Source organism: Vipera berus, assembly GCF_964194415.1.
Source record: "Vipera berus genome assembly, chromosome: 3".
Taxonomy (NCBI): Eukaryota; Metazoa; Chordata; class Lepidosauria; order Squamata; family Viperidae; genus Vipera; species Vipera berus.
In genome coordinates, this window is record NC_138204.1 from 93,718,327 (window position 1) to 93,742,703 (window position 24,377).

The window sequence follows — 24,377 nt, forward strand, 5'->3', positions numbered from 1 at the left end:
TTAAATTTGTATACGGCAATAAAACTGCCACTAATTCTACTTTGTTTTATAGATGTGGAATTATGGTTTCTATCTTTGCATTAGCATGGCTGTGCTTTGCATAATAGTATGGCAGAAGCTTTTAAGGATGGGTCTTGAACATGTATTATATCTAAAATATTTATGTGCATTCAGCATCCATGAAGGTTGCAGTTCTAGAACTGTTGTCTTGGGGAACACATTTTAACTGTGAAACTCAAGAATGTGTTATAATTAGATTAGACTTTTCAAAGGAGGTAGCAATCTAAGGCAGGGATATAGATTTGGCTGAGTTTTATGTAGTAGTCAGTGCTACCTCACAGGGACATTTAAGATTGATAAACCTGTACCATATCTCCATATACTTTATGGCTAGTGTTTATTGTTCATGTAAATATAATTTCCATACAAATTGCTTTCCATTTTTCATTTGTTGTTTTATGCCCTTGCCCTGTTATTCATGAAGTAACCTAAGGCTAACAAAGATATGTATTGAGGGAGGCAGGATGGCATAATAAGGTCAAATAGCAGACTTAAGTTTCAGACTGTCAGATCTTTTTTTTTATAAATGAGACATTTAAAATAAAGCATCTTCATGGTGTTCCTTTCGTAATGCATAATGTTTTTTTAATCAAAGATTTGTGATCATTGCTTGAGCTAAAGAACTTTTCTCTAACAACAGGAACTAAATTTTAAAACATTTTATTACCTGCGAGATAATGTCAAAATGCCGAACTGAAAGATAAATCATATCACAAAAGTTCATATCTGTTTGGTAGATTTGTTCTAGTGGCCTGTATAAGAAATATCTGGAATAAAGACTGGATTAATTTATTTGTGGTTATCACCAGTTCATTGTGAAAAACAAGTCAGCCTGGGCTTGCATAAACAATAGAAAGAGTAGACCTCTAGTCTGAACGAAGTCAAGCCAGTTGGCTCAGTGGTTTTATAATAGAATGCAAGCTAATTTTATCACTTTGGTACATTTACAATGCTTATTCAGTTATTAATACTAATCTTTATATAGTGAAAATAACTTGCAATGTCATCCTCAAAGAAATACAGGAAAATGATATTTTATAATGTTAAATTCTCCATAATGGTTCACACTGGGGAAGGGATACAAATATGCATTAATCATTACATGGTGGAATTTCATAATAGCATCTTTTCTGACTTAAGATATATGGTACACATTTGTTGAAACAACTGACCCAAAAAAGTACAGTGGTAATGTGGATATAGAATGAAAAGGCATAAAGAGCATTACATTTCAGTTCAAAGACAATTTTAAATATTCTTACGGGATTGTTTCAATTCTTTCGCGCAGCACCTGATGCTGATCTGCACTTCTTCCTCTATAAATCACTGAAAATTGTATTAAAAATATACATTTAAATCCAATAATTAAGGTACTGAGTTTTTTTATACTCTGCCTCAATTTGACCCTTTATGAACAGTGTTTATCCAGTGCTTTACTTTGTAATATGCTAAGACCTTAGTCTCTCTCATGGCAGATATGTAGGGATAATTTATATGCTGTGTAATGTTTATTCTTTGAAACAGTCCAAGCTCAGCCTGCTTTTCTAATGTCCCATGCGCTATTCCAACACTGTCAAAACTACTGGTTCCAAGTGATGTTTAGAGAATGCAGTTATTCTGGTAATGTTGAATAGATCTCTTAGGAACTCAAAATGTTTCACATTTAAAACATTGACCGCTTCTTGGTAAAGATTACTTATAAAGAAGGAAGGTCGTTCAGAAAATTCATTTGAAAATTTAAAAGTAAAATTATGTGTTCGAATATTAAGTAGCTCAGAGATCAAAGCAACAGCCCAAGTAAAATTGCCTTTAAGCTAAAGCAGTAACTTCATGGACACACTCCATTTTTATATATAACAATACAGAAATGGTTTGCTATAACCACCTTTCTGAAATGCTTTTTCAACTTCAACAGCCCTCGTCTCTCTGCTATGTATTAATTGGGTCTTAGCTTTTTGAGATCAATCAAATACAAACCAACCTCTGGCTTTGGTAATGATCTTTGCTTCCTTCAGGATTAAGTAATATGTCTTAAGGTTGGTTTAGGCAGAATGGCTGGGGCTTGTCACATTTAGTTCATTCCCTTCAGCTACATTTAGCAGTTTCAAGGGTTATGATTTTAGTAACTGAAAAGTTTGTAGTATACTGTAGACCAAATTTCATGTAGTTCTGTATATAGATTGATAGGCATTGTTGATCACATATTTCTATGTAGAAAATATCAATGTTAAAACAAATTGAATCAAATGAGTTTCTGATACAAATATCTAAGCATCCTATTAGGTGAACTTTAGCTTAAGTACACTAACGTAATCAAAATGGGCATTAAATATCCACTTACCCATTCCTACTGAGTTTCCAGAACATGTCACTAAAAGAAAAACATGCAATGGTAAGTATTTAACTGAGAGCAAACACTTCTCAAAAAGGTTACATTGCTTATTTTTTAAAAAAAAGTTTAAAAATGCTGGATGAATTTTATGCAATGAAATCAATGTTTTAACTGTTTATAAACTTGTAAATACATTAATATTTGAAAATAATCTAGGATAATGTTGGGTAAGAGTTTGGTGTAGTGGTTAAGATATCAGCCTAGAAACCAGGAGATGGTCCCGCCTAAGTCTCAAAGCCAGCTGGGTGACGTTGGGCCAATCACATACACTTCCCCAGGAAGCAGGCAAACCACTTCAGAAAAACTTTGGCAAGAAAACTCCAGTCATCAGGAATCAACATGGACTTAAATGTACATACACCCGCACAGAAACACTGGTAAATTTGAGTCTAATTGTATAGAACTCTTTTAACACTACCCATTTTTGAATAAATAAGAATCTTTATTGTCATTTTACTGTGGGCACAACGGCACACATCAAAAATGAAATTTAGTTGCCTGCTCTCAAAGTGAAACATACATGACACCTAAAACATACTATATACAACATATGTATAGAGCCACACCCCTACATATACATAACAATAAAATATTAAATACTGTCCATCTTGAATATATAACGGAAGGAGGAAGCCTGAGAGTTCACAAGGTTAATACTGTATGGAATGAAACTATGGCTGAATCTGGATGTTCTACGGATACCACAAAGCCTCCTCCCAAAAGGTAACAAGGAAAATGTGAAGAGGATGAGTAGTGTCCCAGACAATCTTACGGACCCTGTTCAAACAATGCTTCTGTGCTATGTCCTGGATGGGAGGGAGGGAACTGCCAATGATCTTTTCGGCCATCCTCACCACTTTCCACCAACTTCCTGTCTGAAGCAGTGATGCTTCCAAACCAGACTGTGATGCTGTATTGATAGGATGCTCTCGATCGTCCCCCTGTAGAAAGTAGTCAGAACAGGGGAAGGAAGATGAGCTTTTCTCATCTTTCTTTGATGCAGAAAGTGCAGGCGCTGCTGTGCCCGCTTCACTGGTTTCTCACTATTGAGCGACCAAGCCAGCCTACTTGTTAGCTGCACACCCAGGAATTTGGTAACCATCTCCACAGGGGAATCAAATGCACAGAGAAGTGTGGCTGTGCCTGCCTTTTCTCAAATCAACAATGATCTCTGGTTTTTCTGGTATTTAAAACTAGGCTGTTTTCATTTGTTTTTAATAATATTTGATCAAATTCTGTCTGTTCTTTATAAAATCCCATTGTCTTTGCATCTTTTCCATATCTTGTTTGAATTTGCAAATATGGCCAACATGCTAAGTCAATACCTTGTTGATGTAAGTCTTGTCTGTCTTTCAATTTTCCTTCCTTATCTAGAAAACCTTTGTAGGTAACGACTTTGTCATAGTTAATTAAGTTTGGGTAAGCAAAAGCTTCCATTGCTGAAAGCCACTCAGGTAGTTTAATATAGATTTTCTGCATTATTCTTTCCCATTCTGAAAGAAGTACATTCTTCTGAAGTGATTTTGGAAGTATCTATGTATTTTACTTTTCTCATACCATAGAAAGGCATGCCAAGCAATTTGTAGGTCATGCCCCTCTAAGTACAATAGTCTTATTTCTCAACGTAATCCATTCTTTAAGCCATGGTAAAATGGCTGCTTGATAATATAGTTTCCAGTCCAAGAGTCCAAATCCTCCACTATTTTTAGCTTCTTGTAACATTTTCACTTTAATTCGTGCTTTCTTCCCTTGCCAGATAAATCTCAATATTGTATTTAGGTCATCAAAGAAAACCTTTCCCAATTTTACAGGGATCGTTTGAAATAGGAAGAGTACTTCCAGTAAAATATTCATTTTGACTGTAGCTATTCTTCCGAACAGCAACAGTTGAAGATTTTTCCACTTTCCCAAGTCCAGTTTTAATTGTTTCAACAATCTGTCATAGTTATCTTCTTTTAATCTTATACATCTTGCTGTTAGGTGGATTCCTAGATACTTAACTTTTTTAGTTATTTGTAGGTTTGTCTTTTTTATAAGTTGAGTTTTCTGTTTGTTAGGTTTTTTGTTAATACTTTAGTCTTATCTCTATTTATTTTAAAACCTGCCAGTTCTCCAAACTTTTATATTTTCTCCAACAGTTTAGTAGCTGTTTCAAGTGGCTCCTCCAAAATAAAAAACAAGTCATCCGCAAAGTCTTGTAATTTATATTTTTGTTCTTTTATCTCCAAACCTTTAATTTCTATGTGTTGTCTAATATTTCTGGTCAATACTCGCAATGGGGATAATTGACATCCCTGCCTTGTACCTTTTTTTGATATCAAAGTTTTCTGTATAGTCTCCGTTTAGGATTATTCTAGCCGTTTGTTTATGGTAAATTGCTTGAATGCATTTATAAAGTTTTTCCCAAAATCCATTTCCATCAACTGCTGGAACATAAATTGCCAGTTGTCAAAAGCTTTTTGTGCATCAAAAAATATTAATGCCATCTGTTTCCCTGGATGATTTTCATAGTACTCTAAGTTTTTTATCTGTCTCTTAGCTAGAAAGCCATTTTGATCTGTATCTATGAATTCAGTTAAGAATTTCTTAATTCTTTCTGCCATTACCAAAGCAAAAATTTTATAGTCCACATTTAATAACGATATTGGTCTATAGCAGTGATGGCAAACCCTTTAGAAAACGAGTGCCCAAACTGCAACCCAAAATCCACTTATGTGTCATTGGGTGCCGGGTGTGCGTGGCCCATTGGGTGGGTGTGGCCATTTGGGTGGGTGTGGCCCATTGGGTGGGCTTGGCTGCGCTGGTAATGGCAGACTGGATGGGACTAAAAAATTCAATCAATCAGTTCCAACTTTGCCAGATCTTTTTTTTTCCCGCGAGAAGTTGAAATTGAATCAATTGAACCTTTTTTTTTGCATATAGCAGCAAAGGCCTAAAGCAAAAAAGTTTTATACAGTAAATCCCAGCTGAAGGCCTAGGACTGGGGTGATGGTGCACGTGCCCACAGAGAGGGCTCTGTGTGCCACCTGTGGCACATGTGCCATAGGTTTGCCACCACTGGTCTATAGTTTTTTATATGTCAGATCAGTATCTTCTTTAGGTATCAAAGTCCATCTAAAATTGACTCCTTTCTCAACCAATTTCCTGTTTAAGAACTGATAATCTCTTTGAGCCTCTCTTACCCTTCTAGGAATTTGTTTGAGCACAACTACTTCTTTGTCTTTGTATTTTAACGGTTGATCTCTTACTTTTCTCAAAATCTCGTCTCTTATGGATCTTTTAAGAAATCTAACATGGACTTCTCTAGGCAGGTTATTTCTTCTAGCAGAGTTTGACTTAACTCTGTAGACCTGGTCCAATTCTCCTTCCATTTTGGTCTTCCCCATTCCTAGAACGTCTGCAAGTAACTCAGTTATCAGGTCTAGGAGGTCCTCTTCCTTGTCTTCTATTAAATTTTTAAATCTTAAAAAGTATGACGCTCGCTCCATCTCTATCACTACGAGAGAATCTTCCAATTCTCCATTTATTTGGACCAATTTTTCATTTTCATCTTTTAAAGAATTCTAATTTCTGGTCAACTTGGACTGACTTGAAAACCTGATTAAGAAACTTTACAGATTTCTGCTAAACTTGAAGATGGAAGAAGAACAAGTAAAAGATAAAATGATAACATGGGCAAAAAACTTTGGATATGCTATAGAAGACTGGCGAAAATATGGGATGGAAATATTAAATTGACTAAAGCAGTTTCATATAAAGAAAATTGGTATAAAATATTTTATAGATGGCATATGACACCAGTAAGATTAGCTAAAATGTTTAAAAATACTTCGAATAATTGCTGGAAATGTAAACAAAGGCCAGGTGTCTACTACCATATCTGGTGGGTATGCCCTAAAGCGAAAAGGTTCTGGCTTAAGATACATACATGGTTGAAAAAAGATGACTAAAATACAGGTTGAATTTAAACCAGAACTGTTTCTGTTAGGAATATTAGGAGCTAAGTATGAGAAGGAGAATGAGTATCTAATATTGCATGTATTGACAGCAGTGAGAATAACATTTGCCCAATACTGGAAAAATGAAAACCTACCAACTGAGGAGATTTGAATCAAGAAAATTTTAGAGTGTGCAGAGATGGACAGATTAACCTTAGAGATTAAAGAGAAAGAGGATTCAATTTATTTTAAAACATGGGATAAATTTTACCAATGGTTAGGAAAATGAACTAGCGAGAAATGAATGTGATATGTTATTTTGAATATATATTAGTAAGGAGAATGATATGTATTGACTAATTGATACCGTTTATGATTATCATTTAGCATATATTAGCTATTCACTGTTATATTAATTAGCGCTAACTAAACATATGTACCCGGACAATAGTCTGTCTTCTAAAGCTTGAAAATGTTATTGGGGGGGGCAACCCCAAAGTTGTTCCCAACCCCGTTCCTACCCCAATCCCAATCCTAACCCCATCCCAAATCCTGATCCTTACCCTGGTTATATCCCCTTCCTAACCCTATAAAATTCAATAAAAAGTCTTATAAAAAAACTAGGCTGTTTTCCTTACACCAGTTCACCAAACTCTCAACCTCCTTGCTGTAAGCACCCTCGTCATCTTGAATAAGGCCCACTACTGTTGTATCATCCACGAACTTCACAATATGGTTGGTGGCAAACCTAGCACAACAGTCATGAGCCAACAGAGTGAACAGCAGCAGACTTAGGATGCAGCCCTGAGGAGAACCTGTGCTCAGGGAAATGGTATTAGAGGTATTTGTTCCAGCTCGCACATATTGGGGCCTGTTGGTACTAGTAGTTTTTCCAAAATTCTCACCAACGTAATATCCCAAGCTTTCATGAACTAGATCAGACATGTCAAACACAAGGCCCGGGGGACCGGATTCGGCCCGTGAAGTGGTTTCATGTGGCCCGCGAAGCCATCCTGGAAACAGTGAGGGAATGGCCCCCACTGCCTTGGCCCTGGCCCAGAGACCCTCCTTCTGCCAGAGATCCTCAGATCTGTCCCACTCCTGCCCAGGCCCCCATAGGCACCCTTGATGCAAACGATGTAGAGTTGGCCAAGCCCACTCAGGCCATACGCACTCTAGCCACGCCCACCCAGTAGGCCACGCTCACCCAGGCCACACCCACCCAGCCCCCTGAGGGCAACCGCAATGCTGATGCGGCCCTCAATTAAATTGAGTTTGACACCCCTGAACTAGATTAATGAGATGCAATAGTCTCTAGAATGAAAATGATGCATCACAAAATAATTATTATACCATGTAGAGAGTTGCCATGCTATTAACAGTCTTTGCAAATATATGCTGGTAATTTGGCAATGATAATAGTATGTATGCCAGTAATTGTATAAATTAGGGATCTCCAACCTTCGCAACTTTAAGACTTGGGGACTTCAGAATTCCCCAGCCAGCCATGCTGGGAGTTGAAATCCACAAGTCGTAAAAGTTGCCAAGATTGGACAGCCCTAATGTAGATATTTCTTTTTATCAATTATTGACAGGTCTTCAAGATCATCTTAAACCAGATTAATAATAATTTGTGTGTATTTTTATTTCCATGCATATGCTATTCCACAATTTTTTATACTACTGCAGTCCCTTTTAGGTTTTTACCTGAATACATTTTCTTAGGACAAAATGCAAGCTTTGCTCTATTATGATCAATTAGAGGTGACACTGCCACCATATAGACATCCCCACAGGGTATCTCAGTGATGTCACAGTATGTCAGGGCTCCGGTGGATATACAGGTGAAATTTCTTTTTGAGCCATACAAATCTGTGCTGTAATTTATTGATTCTTTCAAACTGTGCCAATATACTCGTATGCTATTGTTGCCCAGTCTGTATAATTTAACCCCAGATGGGCAGCAAGCACCTAGGAGAGAAAAATAAAACAAATTTCAGCTTCAGTGACTTACAGGCTCCATTGAATGCCTACATTTTCTTACCACTTATTGGCACTTAAAATCATTCTATACAGATTTCAGTGAAAACTTAAAAGGTGTTCTGAGATTGCTCTCATTTCAACAAAAGGAAGGAGGTAGGATGTGCATAATTGTGTGTTTGGTTTTGCAATTTTAGTGTTTGTTTTGTGAACCTTGTCATGATAGAGTCATTAAATAATGGCTTACCTACTGGGTCTTCAGTCAAACTGTAAAATGAATACGCTGATTCAGATGCAATACATAATATGCAAACCCAATGAAGTGTGGGAATGGAAGTGCATATTAATTTGGACTGTGCTTCAAATATGGGCATTTGGGTTTTTTAAAAAAATCATGTTGCCTTTTTTTAAATTGCTAAAGCTTTCAAAACAGGTCACTCAGTTGCTTAGAAAGCCAGATTATACGTTGAAATTGATTAGTTTTATGACCATTGTCATCATAAATGTTAGAAGTGATAGCAACATGCAACCAGTATAAAGTTCACAAATGTCTTATTTGCAGGCCCTAGAGTGGGTGAGGCCAACATTTTCAGAGGAGTTTAAAAGATTATTTTCCCCCTTAATCCTGCCTGTCTCCCAAAACCCTAAAACTAAAGAAACAAGCCTGAAACCATTTCCTCCACCACAGTACAAAGAAGGGTCTCTTTGATCAAACCTTTTGCAATTTCCAGAAAGCCAGTTTGGGATAGCAGTTAAAGCACCAGGCTAGAAACAGGGAAGCTTGTAAATTCTAGTCTCGTTCTAGGTACAAAGCCACCTGAGTGACTTTGGGCTAGTCATTCTCTCACAAATTCCAAAGAAGGCAAAGGTGAATCACTACCTTGCCAAGAAAACTGCAGGGACCAATCGAGGCAGGCCCCAGGCTTACTTGGAGACCCATACACAAAGGCAGGACAGCAAACTGAAAAAGGTTACTTATTCACATTATCATGTACCAGTATCTATAGACTGCAAACAAACATTGAATTAGTTATGTCTGACTTGCACTTATTTATCATGAAGCTAAAGTGTGCCACAATGAAAGGAAACTCATGAAGACTTTCTTGCTCTTATAGGTACTTCTCTAATTACAACCACTAATTCAGTGACCAAATTTATGGTGCTACTTACAATAAATCCTCAAAGTTGCAGCCATCGCAGCATCAGCACTGGCTCCCAAGTACAATAGCAGCAGCATCCTGCTGTCCCGCAATCACTATTTGTGACCTTCTCTTCCAAGCAAAATCAATGGAGAAGCTGGAAAGAAAGGTCACAAACCACTCCCACCACATTTTACCCCAAGAAGCCCCACTGCAGAGTCCAAGATCCCAGGGATTTCATACTCCATAGTATCCCCATGCACACCCATGTTCTGTAGCATGCCTGCCCCTTACAGCCCTTCCATCTGCACTGTAGTGCTCACCTGCAGCCTCCACCAGCCAGCCTATCCTCCCTAGTGCCCCCTCCGCAGCCTGTGCTGTCCCATTCACTCGCATGCACACATAACAGATTTAGTGGGTCTATTAATATTCCCCAAAAATCCAGAACTGTCCCAATTAAGTCCAGCCAAAAGCAGACCTTTGCTAGTCCACAGAACAATGTCCACAAGGCATTTGAAAGTTTCCCAAACAAGATAAACCCACCAGGCAAAATTAAATCCAAAATACAAGAGGGTTCACAAGGCAAGAAAAGTCCAGAGTTCACAAAGCATGGTCCAAAGTTAAGACACAATGTCAATATAAAGTAAGGCAGGAATCGCAACAACCAAGAAACACAGCTAGGAAATGAACATATTTCCAACATTGCCTCCATCTGTCTGCTGTGCTAAATATCCAGCTTGTGGTGTAGCCCATCAAGAAGGGCGAGGCTGCTTCCTCAGGAGTAATCAGGCTGACCTTCGCAGCTCCTGCCTTTTCTCTGCCCTACTGTTCTTGGATCAGGTGCAGAAGGCAGTTCCTCTTCCTCATCACTGATTGGCTGCAACTCTGTGTTTCCCCCCCCCAAGCCTCAGGGCTGTCTGCTGCAGCTGTGCTTCAGTCAAATCATTCTCAAGATGGCTGCTTGGAACCATTGACCAATTCCCACCCAGACATGCCCAGAACTGGTTAATCCTCCTCCAAGCTGGAGGAGTATCTGGGGAAGCATCTGGGAGAGTCATCACACAGCCTCATCATCCCACTGATGGCCCCCACTAGCTGACCTGTGTTCCCTAGTGCTCACCTAGTAACTTATGTGTGGCCTTCACTGGCCCCTAGTACTCCCTAGCACCCATCTGAGGCCCTCATCAGTTCACCCATATATCCAAGCACCTGCACATAGCACCTGCAGACCACTCGGTGGCACTCATGCACACCCACCCCTGCTCCACAACATCTGTCCATGGCACTTGCACACCTCCACATGCTCCTTGCCTGGGATTCCTGCCTCTTTCCACTTAATGACCCACACTGTCCTGGGGTTACAATGGCAACAACGACTACCAGGAATGTTGTCATTAAACAATGTGATCATGTGACATTGTGCTATACTACAGTATCACATCACTAACATTAGAAATTCTGGTCACAACTGCCAGTGTAACCCAAAGACTACCTGTACTCTTGGGCCTCAGTAAAAGTTACCAAAGACTTTGGAACACAAGTAATTACTTTGTGAGGGAATCTCTACTTCCGCTGTTAAGTTTGGGCAATCCTCTTTGCAGCCACTCACACATAAAACAGGAGTAGCCTTGATGACAGCCTGCATAGACAATGAAGATCATTCTCTTCTGGAGCATCAATGCTTTTCTAGAAAAACAGGAACTGGGAGGAGAGGATCCAGAAAGGCCCTTCCATAAGATCTTTTTAACCAACAATCTCAGACTTCAAGCCCATGAACATAAATTACTCATTGTATGCAAACATTATTTTATATTCTCACATTTCAGCAGTAGATTAATCAGTGATTTCAGATACTTACCAGAAGAAAATCCTTTGTATATGCAGTCAGAGACCAAACCTGTTTCACTAACTGCTTTTATAGTTACAGTATAGTTAGTTCCGCAAGTAATGCATCCCAAGAGACAAGAGGTCTGGAGAGTGTGACACCAGGCTTGTCTTTGGTCTGATTCCAAAATGGTTACATACGTCTTTGCACCAGTCCCAGAAGACCAGCTGATGTTTGTTACAGATTGTGTCACTTGACTTACTGAAAGATCAGCTGGGCAGCAAGGATCTTGAAAAAAAGAAGAAAATATTTAGCATTCGATACTAGCCTTCTTTTAAAAACAGTATAGACCAGGGGTAGGCAACAAGGGACGCAGTGGCTCAGTGGGTTAGGACACTGAGCTTGTTGATCAGAAGGTCGGCAGTTTGGCGGGTCGAATCCCGAGTGCTGCGTAACAAAATGAACGCCTGTTACTCTTCCCAGCTTCTGGCAACCTAGCAGTTCGAAAGCACATAAAAATGCAAGTAGAAAAATAGGGACCACTACGGTGGGAAGTTAACAGCGTTCCGTGCGCTCTTGGTGTCTAGTCATGCCAGCCACATGACCATGGAGACGTCCTCGGACAAGCGCTGGCTCTTCGGCTTTGAAACGGAGATGAGCACCGGCCCCTAGAGTTGGAAACGACTAGCACGCATGTGCGGGGGAGCCTTTACCTTTACCTTTAGGCAAACTTGGCTCTTTGATGACTCATGGACTCCAACTCCCAGAATTCCATGGCTGGCTCAGGAATTCTGGGAGTTGAAGTCCACCAGTCATCAAAGAGCCAAGGTTGCCTACCCCTGGTATAGACAGCCATATTCTTAAGTGGTTACTAAAGTGTTTTAGCAGCTTTGGCTATAGATGCCGCTTATGCTGATAAATTGTCAGTAACATGGATAACAGATCCATCACATCTTATGTAACATAAGTCTTTTTATAAATATTTCAGTATTATTTGAAAAAAATGGTACAGATAGTCTTTGATTCACAACAGTTCATTTAGTGACCAGCACTGGGGAAAAAAGTGACTGACCATTTTTCACACTTACAACTGTTGTAGTATCTCCATTATCACGTGATCAAAATTCAGACGTTTGGCAATTGACTCATAGCTATGATAGTTCTGGTACCCAAGGGTCATGTGATCGCCTTTTGGGATCGTCCGACAAGTAAAATCAATGGGGAAGCCAGGTTCACTTAACAGCCATGTTCCTAACTGAACTAGTCCAGTGAGTCACTTAACAACTGTGGCAACAATAGTTGTAAAAGGGGGCAAAATTCATTTAACGTTTCACTTCGCAACTAGAAATTTTAGGCTCAATTGTAGTTGTAAGTCAAGCACTCCCTGTATTGTTGCTGGAGGCTTTACTTCAGAGTTTGGATTATACACCTGTTTTAGGTGGAGCTACATTCTCTGTTGAAGAACAGGTTTGGGTTCTTGTAGTCCTTTTATAACCAGCTCGGTGCTGGACAACCACATAATATCTATGGCATGGAGGCCCTTTATAATTTTGGCCTACAAACCAATTTTGTAGGGGCTGTTTAAAGCAAGGGGGGCCTGGCATTTGTAATACAGGTAGTCCTTGACTTACAGCAGTTCATTTAGTGACCGTTCAAAGTTACAATGGCACTGGAAAAAGGGAGTGAAGACCACTTTTCACACTTAAGACCACTGTAGCATTCCCACGGTCACTTGATTTACATTTGGATATTTCACAACCGATTCATATTTATGTCCCAAGGTCATGTGATCCCCTTTTGCAACCTTCTGAGAAGCAAAGTCAGTGGGGAAACCAGATTTGCTTTAACAACTAATGTAAGCGATTCTCTTTAAAAAAAAAGTCATAAAATGGGGCAAAACTCACTAAACAAAATTTTCACTTAGCAACATAAATTTGGGGCCCCACTGTGGTCATAAGGTGAGGACTCCCTGCAGGTGCAAACTGCACACTGGTGACTTCAATTGTATTATTGCAATGCTTTCCTTACCTGTCTCTAATGGAACACTGTAACTAGGCAAGCTGTATCCTGCTTTTGTACTTGCTACAGCACTGATAGAAAACTGTGACCCACATGGAAGGTTATGGATAGAGCATGAATTTCCAGAGCTTGTGCAATACCACTTTCCTGATTTTCCTTTTACAGTGACAGTATACATTGCTCCATCGCTAGTGGCATGCCAATGCACACTTATTATAGAAAGAGCGTCCTTTGAGATGTTTAATATTTCTGGACTACACGGAGCTGAAAGATTATAGAAAGAGCAAAGATAAACTGTATTCTTATCTGTGGCACATGCTGTATTAAAAGAGACAGACAGACATTATAATATCTGCAATTTTATGGGAAGTTCAGTAATATAACAGCTGAAACACACATACTGCAAAATGTCCCCTCTCTGCAACCATGTTCTTTCATATTTTTATTTGAAATTTCAAAATAATAATTTCCAATATTTTTTGAGGGATTTACACTGTGTGTGGCACAACCTTCTCTGAAATTAATTTTTGTATTTTATTAGATTCAACAAAAATGACTTTTAGTAGCTTACTAAAATTATCATTGGTGTCATGGACTGTATTGCCTAAAGCAGAATTTGTTCATACTTGTTTAGAGGTTCAAGGCTGCATGTTTTTAAAAAAGGAGCAATGGCCAAATTCACTTCTGTAGTGTCACCAAGAATACTGTGTAGACATGTCTATGAAGACACTAAGAATCTAACCTGACTTGAAGAAGACTTTACTTAACGAAAATAATATAATCAAGTGTTTAACTATATTGATATTATATTGTTGGAGTCAAAACCAAACAAAGAAAAATCAGCCAACATTCCTTTGCTGTAATTGTGCTACTTCCAACATGTACATCATAAGGTAGCAGTTATTAATTTTTCAAGTCTTGTATCATATTATTATTATTGATATCTTGCTTTAAAATAAAGGCTAAAGTAAAGTCATACCTGTTGTCACTTGTTTAGGTTCACATGACATATTGCTGCCTCTGATTTCACTGAATGAATAGACTGTGATATTGTACAGAGTGTTGCATTCAAGGGCAGAGAAGGTACATGTTGTGGCAGTATCGTGGCATAGTAACTCACTGGTCAGGGTGACAGCTTTGGTTTCATACATTTCAGCACCACGGACAGGAGACCAGATTATCTGAATAGTGTCACTAGACACAAACACCGGGCTAAAATTACTAGGACAACAAGGTGCTAAAAGGAAGGGGGGGAAAGGAAGGCAGAGTTGAGATTAAGATAATACTAGAAAATAATAAAGCAATTTTTTGCCACGCAAGCATCCCAAATAAGGATTTTGTCATAGGTTCTTATTTTGTAATATTATAATAGAAGAAATATTTGCTGAACAACTCTTCTGTACTTCAGTACCACTATTCCAGGTGGCAGTGGTCCTACTGTTGGGTCATCAAGGATCATCTAATATCAAAAGCTATCAAATCCTAACTGAAAGCAGGCATTTTAGAAGTCCTTTAGCCTGATTTCCTGAAGACATTTCAGGATCTGCCTACTTCTTACTTTAACCCATGCCATATGATGAGTACTGTAATCAAGAGATGATTCTTGTAGAACTAAAAACCTCAACAAGAGGGAAGGAATGATTGTTCATCCCTGAATTAAAACTAGGTTGACACCAGCCTGGTTCTTTCATCTAAAGAATTCATTCCTCAGGCAGAGATGGGATTATTTCTGTGCTGCTTAACACCGTAACAAATAAAAACTTGTCACTGGCCATAACAGTCATGTAAATTTTGCCCTTATCCTTTATTAAAGCAATTGCTAACTTTGTGCAAAGTCTGTCCAACATACAGAAATAAACGGGTCCTTACCTGTAGTATAATTAAATATGTCACCTAAAGGGCTCTGCCCAGCCTTGTTATAGGCAAAGACACTAATGAAATAGGTGAAGCCACAATCTGATTGGAAAAGGCACTGGGTACAAGATGTGTTGCAGTGCACCTCCAAGCCATCATCACTTTTCACAAAAGCCACATAATAATCACTCAAATCAACATCTGACCATGATACAGCCAAACTGCCTGGTTCCTTCTCTTCAATGGTTATATATTCCGGAGCACAAGGGGCTGTAAAGATTTTAACAAAGCTCTCTTTAACTTTTCTCATAGGAAAGAAAACTCAGGACAATAACATCTGCAGCAGTTTTTAAAACTTCCAACCAGTGTGATGTTTGAAGAACGCTCATGTGTTGCACATGATAGAATGTGATTTTGTAGAACATCCGCTTTTATCAGTCCATCTATACCAGGGGTCGGCAACCTCGGCTCTTTTATGACTCGTGGACTTCAACTCCCAGAATTCCTGAGCCAGCACAGCTGGCTCAGGAATTCTGGGAGTTGAAGTCCACGAGTCATAAAAGAGCCGAGGTTGCCGACCCCTGATCTATACTAAAGATGTCAATAGCTGTGGTAGCCAGTCTAAAGCCAAAGAAGATGACTGCAAAATCGGTCCATATCGTATAACGTATACAGTAAATGTCAAAAACAGTATTTAAGGTTATTGCCTGCTCTTTCTAGGAGCAGTATCACCTCCCTCAGACCCACATGGACAAGCACCAATCAGATCTATAAGTGCATGTTATCAGCACGTTTTTATACTATCAAGTTTTAAAATATTTTAATTAAGCAGATGTCTGTATTGCACCCTATTATAGATTTTGGAGGAAATTATTCTTGCATATGATCTAAAAGATAAACAGTTTGGTGACATTAAAATTACTAAGCAGGAAACCAGAAGACCATAGATTCTAGTCCTGTCCTAGGCATCAAGCCAGTTAGGTAACTTTGGACCAGTTACTGTCTCTCAGGCCCAAACAGAAGGAGACAGCAATCCACATCTGAAAATGCTAACAAGACTTGTCCAGGCAATTGCCAGTACTCAAAACTAACCTACAGACACACACACAAGCACAAACGATCCAAAAGTCCAGCTGAAATAAAAGAAATGGAGGCTGCTCATAAAACAAGCCTTGCAATCTTATAATGAAGACAGTTCAAAATTTTGGATATATTATTTCAATTTTTTAAAAAAACAGTTCATGTATCTTTCTGCTTCACATTTTCTGTGTGCTATAATTTTTGGATTGTGCGTGTTTCACCTACCAGTTTTGAAAATCACAGCTTCTGTGGGTGTGCTAGAACCAGCTTCGTTGCTTGCTACAACTGCCAGGGAATACTCAGCCCCACACTCCAATGATGAGATTATGCAGGAAGTGGAAACTGAACTACAATTTCGTTTGGAAGTGTTGCTATAGGCTGCAGTGCTGTAACTTGAAGCGCCTTCTGTTGGCATATAAGAAACCAATGCTCCCAAAGACTCACTGTCAAAGACCACTTGAACATCTCCTGGTGCACGAGGCCCTGGAATACATTTTTAACAGCATCCCACTGTCATTTGAATGGAAACAAAACCAAAAAGTGCTTTTAATCAAAACTCTATGATCTGCTTCAACCATCACACTAAAATTACGGTACAGGTTTTTTTTTTCTGTTGTGGTTTAATTTATAACAATGGTCAAATCTTGGTTTACAGCTTGGCTTCCTGTGGGAAGCCATCAAAAATGGGGCTTATTTAACTTAACACTGTTAAGCAAATTCATCCTTTGTGTGAGGTATGAATACAGCTTATATCAGGGCTCTTCAAACTTGGCAACTTTAAGACTTGTGGACTTCAACTCCCAGAATTCTTCAGCTAGCCAGGGCTGGCTGAGGAATTCTGGGAGTTGAAGTCTACAAGTCTTAAAGTTGCCAAGTTTGAAGAGCCCTGGCTTATATGGACACTTACATTTCTAGCTAAAGTATTTGCAACGAAGAAACCAAGGTAGCGAAAAGGGCAACCAAAAACGTCTGATTGAAGCCCTCCCTGATAATTTTGCTTAAATTGCCTAATTTGAAGATCAGTTGTAAGAACTGATGATATTTTTGCTCTTCGTTTATCACTGACAACAGCCAATGGTATTAACACTTCAAAGAAAGCGCTAACATTGAAAACACAATGGTTATTCAAGTATTCTTTCTGCTAAATCCATGGGCAGTAAGCAAAAACATTTTTCCTTTAATCATTATTACTTTTATTGAAATTCAATTGTTTCTTGTAAAAAGATGCTGGCTTCTTACTTGTTCTTTGATTGTAGGTAAAATCATCTCCAGGTATCCCATTAATATCCCATGCATATACCTTGATGGTATAGAGACTTCCTGGATCTAAACTGGAAAACATCAGGGAATTGTTGGTGGTATTTTCTTTTAACATGTTGCCCAAACCATCTGATCTTATGATCGAGACAGAGAATCCCACAGCCATATGTACAGCATTCCAGCTAACCACAATGCTGTTACAATTCGGAGAATTTGCTACCAGCATAGGGGCAGTGAGCACTGTAAATGAGAAAATACAGATTAGATTTAGTGAGATCTTGTACATGGACAGATGGAGGTGAAATCAGGCAAGATATCAATCTAAGTCAGTAATGGCAATGATGTTTCTTAGATAATGTTTGTATATACTGTTGACATATGTGTTCTAACACAGCAATGTGCAGCAAACTACCATAAAAATACATCCATTATAAATATCTATAAAACTCATATTTCCTCCTACAATTCAGGGACACAAGGGTTCAATATTTTTATGGATCCTAATTTCTTAACAGACAATAATAGATGATGGGAAAGTGTCGAGCTGGAGAAGATATTCTAGATTAAACAAGTGGTTTGAGGCAGTGTGGCAAGGCTATGCAGCACTTTGGATTCAAGACAAAAAGTACACGTGCTATCTGTCTGCAACTAACAGAATAACAGAGTTGGAAGGGCATCCTGGAGGTCTTCTAGTCCAACCCCCTGCTCAGGCAGGAAACCCTATACCATTTCAGGCAAATAATTGTCCAATTTCTTCTTAAAAACTTCCAGTGTTGGAGCGTTCATAACTTCTGGAGGCAAATTGTTCCGCTGGTTAATTGTTCTAACTGCCAGGAAATTTCTCCTTAATTCTAGGTTGCTTCTCTCTTTAAAGCAACTGTATCTTTTCCTGGATTTACATGTTGTAGCACCAGTCCAGGAAAGGATATATTTGTTCTGATGACCAGCACTAGAGAAGCATTCCCAGGGTACCGCCGGTAAGATTGCCGGCGGACAATACCCAGGGGGAGGGCCTTCTCTGTGGGTGCGCCGGCCCTTTGGAACCAGCTGCCCATAGAGCTTAGGACTGCCCCTGACCTTCGCTCATTCCGCCGGGACCTGAAGACCTGGCTCTTCGAACTTTCTGGCCTGGACTGAGAGTATTAACTGGGGTTTTAACTGTATCTTAATTGAAATTGGTTTTTTAGTTCAAGGTTAGTGTAATCATTGTAATTGTTTTTAATTTTTGTAATTTGTTGTATTGTTTTTAAAAAACCTTGTGAACCGCCCTGAGTCCTACGGGAGAAGGGCGGTATATAAGTCTAATTTAAATTAAATTAAATTAAAAAATTAAATATATTCTGAAGGATTTTTCCACCTCCATATCCGAAGCTTTGCATTGGTTGCAGAAGTCATGTTAATATTTAGTGTCTGAATAAAATCAAGAAGTACCTGTCTTTGCTTTCTTCGGAGGGGAAAGCTGACTTCTTCCTCCTGTGTTTACAGATCGGATAGTGATTTTATACAGTGTAGCGGCCTTCAATCCTGTCACGGTTCCTGGTGAATTTGTGACTATTGTTTCAATGACCGTCTCTCCATCCTGTGCTGTCAGTAGATAACTGGATGCCCCTGTGACAGCTGCCCATTCCACTGTGATACTGGTACTCAGTTTAGAATAGGCTTGGTCAATGATGGGAATCTCAGGAGCTTCAACAAAGGGAGGAGAACCTCAATCATTTCAAAATCAAGACATGTCATATTGCAAGTTGCTGAATGTGGATGTTTCTTTCAAAGATAGGAACTCTGAAGGCTGGGGTACCTTTCCTTTACTCTGTTCATAACCTGATTCTAGAAACATAAGAGAAGACCACAGTGGGGAGAATACAGATGGACCTCAACTTATGACCACAACTGGGATGATGATTTCCATTGCTAAGCAAGGTGGTTGTTAAAGTCAGTTGTGTCTGATTTTATACACTTTTCTGCCATCATGCAACTGTTAGGTCAATCACATGGTCATCAAGCAAATCCATTTTTCCCCATTGACTTTACTTGTCATGAGCCGGCTTGAAAGGTCACAAATGATGATCACATGACTCAGGACACTGCAACCATCATAAACACATGCCCATTGCCAAGCACCTAAATTCTGATCATGTAATGGGATACTGGGATTGGTCGTAAGTCACTTTTTTCAGTGCCACTGTAACTACAAACAGTTGCTAAATGAATTTTATAAATCGAGTATTACCCGTCCATGAAAACATTTTCTGAATAGAAAAAATATATAGGCAGGGGAAGAGAGAATTCATGAAGGAAATGACAGAAGAAGAAAAACAAAAAACTGCATTCTCAAACAGTCAGCAATTTCACAATAAATGGGGTTTTAGAAACCTTGGCAATTTTCCTGGAGCTGCAAGAAAGGTGAGTTGTTTTTGAACAATATTTCCCTTGTATTAAGCCAGTGCATTCTTTCATTCAAAGCTTGCTAAGTAGCTACTGAGATACACACACACATACATCCAATTTTTTTTTTGCAAGGATACTGAGCCTTATTTAACAAAAGTCTGTGCTAGTAAGAAATTACTCAGAAAAAGGAAGTATAGTAGCGGAAATAACATGTCTTTATTTTCTACTTCACTGCAAGCGTTTTTCTTCAAAACCACATTTAAATCTTCTCTTCACAAATTAAAGATTTCTAAACACAGCATTTCATTTTATTTCATTACAGAAATCCTCTATGGATTTAACTGTTTTAGTATTCACTGCTCTAATTAAACACAAAATGAATATATCTCAAAGAATACAGTGGATGTTTTATCATCGGAATTCCAAGTTGAAGCAGCTAATTGCCTGATAAATTGTAAGAAGCCCAGGACAAACGATTGAAAAGATTGAATCGAATACACTCTCATGACACATTTAACCCAAAGTTAACTAAACACAACTTTTACAGTTCACAGTAAATTGTAAACTTACCGTCCAGACCCTAACTGGCTAAATTGTAATTGGCTAGTTTGCGATTCAGTATGAGAAAAACCTAGTTTGTGAAGGGTGAAATGCAGTTGATAGGATTAGCTGATACGATTTTTCATCAACCCCATTATAATGGAATGTGTGAATGACCTTGAAGGACGAAGGGAAGAAATGCTACCTAGGAAACAATCAGAAAAATAAGACAGGGGCCTCATGAAGTAACAGTTAGAAAGGAAACGTAGGAAAGACCCAACCTAATTGTTCAGATAGCCAAAAATAGTGTGGGGAAGTTTGTACCTTCAGATTCTGTTAATACAGCTTTAAGATAAAACAGAATTGGCTCATTTAATAATCTTTCCTGTCTGGAAGGCTTAGACCGATTAGAATTAAGAACATAGATCTGAAAAGAAAATTTATGGGAGGAATAGAAGTGTACAATTTATGTACAATTTATACAATAGAAGTTGTCTAATTTATTTCCATTTTGTTCACAGAGAGAGGGAGATGGATTCAGAGCAGCAGAGTAGAGTCCAATTCTTGGACTTCTGAATAGAGGGCTAGCCAAGATGAAAGAGAATCCTTTAACCACTGCTGATCCGTGCGTCACCATTGTTCACACAATCTTTTTCCAATATGGCACTCTACAGATATACTGGGGAACATGAATGTAACTCCCACAACTCCCGGTCACCCAATTCTTATTGATACAATTCTATCTGATACCAACCTGTTAACTGCTTTATCTGTGTTTGAGCTAGTATAACCCCATTTTTATCCATGGCATCCACCATTACAGTGTAAACTGTGTTGGGGGCCAGTGATGACAATGTACCTACAAGTGTAACTTCACTGAAATGGGCCATTAGAGTATGACCCAAAGTTTTCATGGGGGTTGCTGTGACTCTGTAAGAAGAGACATTTGGAAATTTAGGCCAACGGAGAGAAACAGTTCTTGATGCCACATCATAAACAGATACTGTGAAACCTGCAAAAACAGATAAAAAAGGCATGTTCAATTTCCCCCACCTTCCTGGTTATAATTTAGAAAATATTCAAAAGCAATGTAAGTTTATGCAATTATTAAGTTCTAAAAGAATTAGCAAAAAGTGTTGATTTTTAATATCATTTTTTTAAAAAAAAATGGCAAAAGAAAATATTTTTCATTTTTTACCTGTGCCAGCAGAAATAATCTGTAAAGAAAGATTTGGAAAATTATTGACAGCAACAACACTGAGATATTTACCTCAAAAATAAAATATAATAAAATATAATTTTAAAATTTTAATTTTATTGTTATTAGGAATTGTGGGCCTGTACTAATTTAATTCCATTTTATTCTTTTTTGTACTGTTTTAATTGCCTTGTGAACCGCCCTGAGTCCTTCGGGAATAGGGCGGTATATAAATTCAACTAATAAATAAATAAATAAATACTAAGGAGTTTTCATGTAAGTACTGTACATCTGAATTTTTTTCAATAAGATTTACTACTCACTTATGTTTTCAATATTACTTACATAAGACTCTATTAAAAGAGTCTTCACATCTACATATAAGAATCTATTTAAAAACCCTTTACCTCTAAATAATCTTAATGTTTACTAATTAAATAATAAGAAAATCACAAAGCTATGAATGAAATGGGCTACTATTCAGAAGTTCATATTATTAGTGAATCTTTCCTTTCAAAATCTGTCTATTATTCTAGAAAGGACAGTTTCTAGTTGCTGACACACAGGTATGTGAAACCCAAACACAATCCTATCATTTACCCTGGAAGAGTGCACACTCCCAAATCTAGTAAGAGAATTCCAAATACTCATTCTATCGTACGTTCCTGTTATGGCCACAATTGTCATATGCATTAACTGGATCCAATCCAAAATGTTTACATCGCTAAGATCTCTAGACTACTCTATTGACCAACTAAACCTATTTAGACCAATTCACACTTGCAAACAGAAAAATATACCGGTACTACCCAGTTGAGGCGGCCAGGCATATTTCACCAAACCTAATTGCTAAATAGTTATGCATTGCATAGAATTGCTGATTTATTTCTGAATAGCTGTGTCAATAGATCACACCAAAATAATATAGTAGGGAATAAATGGAACTGAACTCAAGTTTTTAAATAAATACTGTATGCAGGAATCATAAAACTAAAACTCGATCGTTGGCTAATTGCTATATTACAGTCGCAAAAAACAACAGTAAGATGTTTATTTTTTTAAAAAAGGATGTCTTTTAAATTATGAACTGAGTTAAAAATTATAATAAAGCTGCATTTTCTTCCTGCACTATCTTATAAAAATGAAACACCCAATACTGCTAAGCAAATAAATAATTGAGTGATAAGATTAAAAAGTTAATGTATTGTAAATCATTTCTGAATCTGAGGTTTCATATAGTCTGAATCACTTGAGACTAAATATTGATCTTAATGTAAAATTTTTAAAAACCAGCATCATTTCAGAATTTTAAAATGAAAAGATGTAGAAAATATTAAGACTGAAAGTATTTTTTTTTAAAGATAGCAAGTATTTCCTATAAGATGTTTAAAAAATTAAAAAATGAGACTTACCATTTTAAAACTTATAAGAAACAATCCAGATGAAAGGAGCAGTTTACAACTTCCACTCATTGTACGCACTTTTCTCACTAACAGAATGAAATCACTACCACTTAGAACAGAATTCATTGTCTAAGAAAGTTTTCAGTTGGCTTCAGTATCCAACTCTGTGGCGCCTCCTCCAGTTACAAGTAGTTCATAAAAGATGTATAGAATAAATCTAAATCTATTCAGGCAATGATATTTCTTCTTTTAACATTATGAGATGCACACATAGCAACATCTTAGACCTTCAAACAATATTAAAAAATTACTTTCTCAAAAGTTAGTTCCGACAATATATTGAAGAACAATGTGAATAAAACAAGTAACTCTACTCATGTGAAACAGACAACAGGGAACTATAAACTTATTAAGAACAAGTGCAAGACGTATTCCAACAGAATGAAGCAAAATAAGTGTGTTTGTGAGTGCATGTGCGCGCATACATAAATAGTAGTTATGACCCTTTGTTCAGTGGCTGTTTATGAGGAGCGGAGACTGAACAAATGCTAGTTACATCCAGTCTCTTACGTTATGGTCATTGCAGCATTTCCATGGTCATGTGATCAAAATTTGGGTGCGTAGCAGCTTCCCTGCACTAATGACTTATTAAGTAATGTCACAGTTTATTTATATTTATTGAAACATATTAAACAAATATATAAGTGACTTTCGTCCATCTTTTCAACAAAAAACTGCAACCTTATTGTCTCTCCCACTTAAATATTTTGCAAATCCCTCAGTTGCCATTTTAGTCAGCATCTTTCTTACTCTTCAAATCCACAAATCATCCTTTTTTTTCTTTCAGCAAAACGTCCATATAAAATTTCCAAACATTTAAAAAAACATGTTTTCTGACAAAACAGGTCAGTTTTGCTATTTCTACTAATTCTGATATTTTCACAATCTATTCCTCCACCATAGGAATATTATTTTTCCATTGTTGTGCATCAAATAAGCTTGCTGCAATTACTATCTATAATATCAATTTATCATTAGTCTTTTTTAATTCACTGTCCATGTCCCAATAAAAAGAATTCTTTCTTTTTTAGCAATATTAATCTTTAAGATCTTTTGCATCATTATATGAATTCATATCCAAAATTTCTTGGTTAATAAAATCTTTTCAGATGGAAAATCTTCAGCGTCACATTGTCTCCATAATGACTTCATTATAACAGAAAACTAATTGGTGCAGAAAATCCGATCATTCTATGTGGGTCTGGTAATTTGAGGGTATATTGTACTTTACAAAGGGGTGG

General features: G+C 37.8%; 1 protein-coding gene across 1 annotated transcript; it reads right to left on the reverse strand.

Moving 5' to 3' along the window:
- Positions 1–1,017: 1,017 nt before the first annotated feature.
- On the reverse strand, positions 1,018–23,145 carry FNDC7 (fibronectin type III domain containing 7; the record flags this gene model as incomplete). The annotated part of the gene is made up of 13 exons (XM_081325515.1): positions 1,018–1,386; positions 2,402–2,431; positions 8,098–8,361; positions 11,368–11,622; positions 13,363–13,617; positions 14,333–14,590; positions 15,223–15,477; positions 16,513–16,770; positions 17,527–17,787; positions 18,979–19,233; positions 21,230–21,487; positions 21,674–21,692; positions 23,086–23,145. The coding sequence occupies 13 exons, from the start codon at positions 23,143–23,145 to the stop codon at positions 1,319–1,321; spliced, it is 2,496 nt and encodes an 831-aa protein (XP_081181641.1). The 3' UTR covers positions 1,018–1,318.
- Between the last annotated feature and the right edge of the window lie 1,232 nt (positions 23,146–24,377).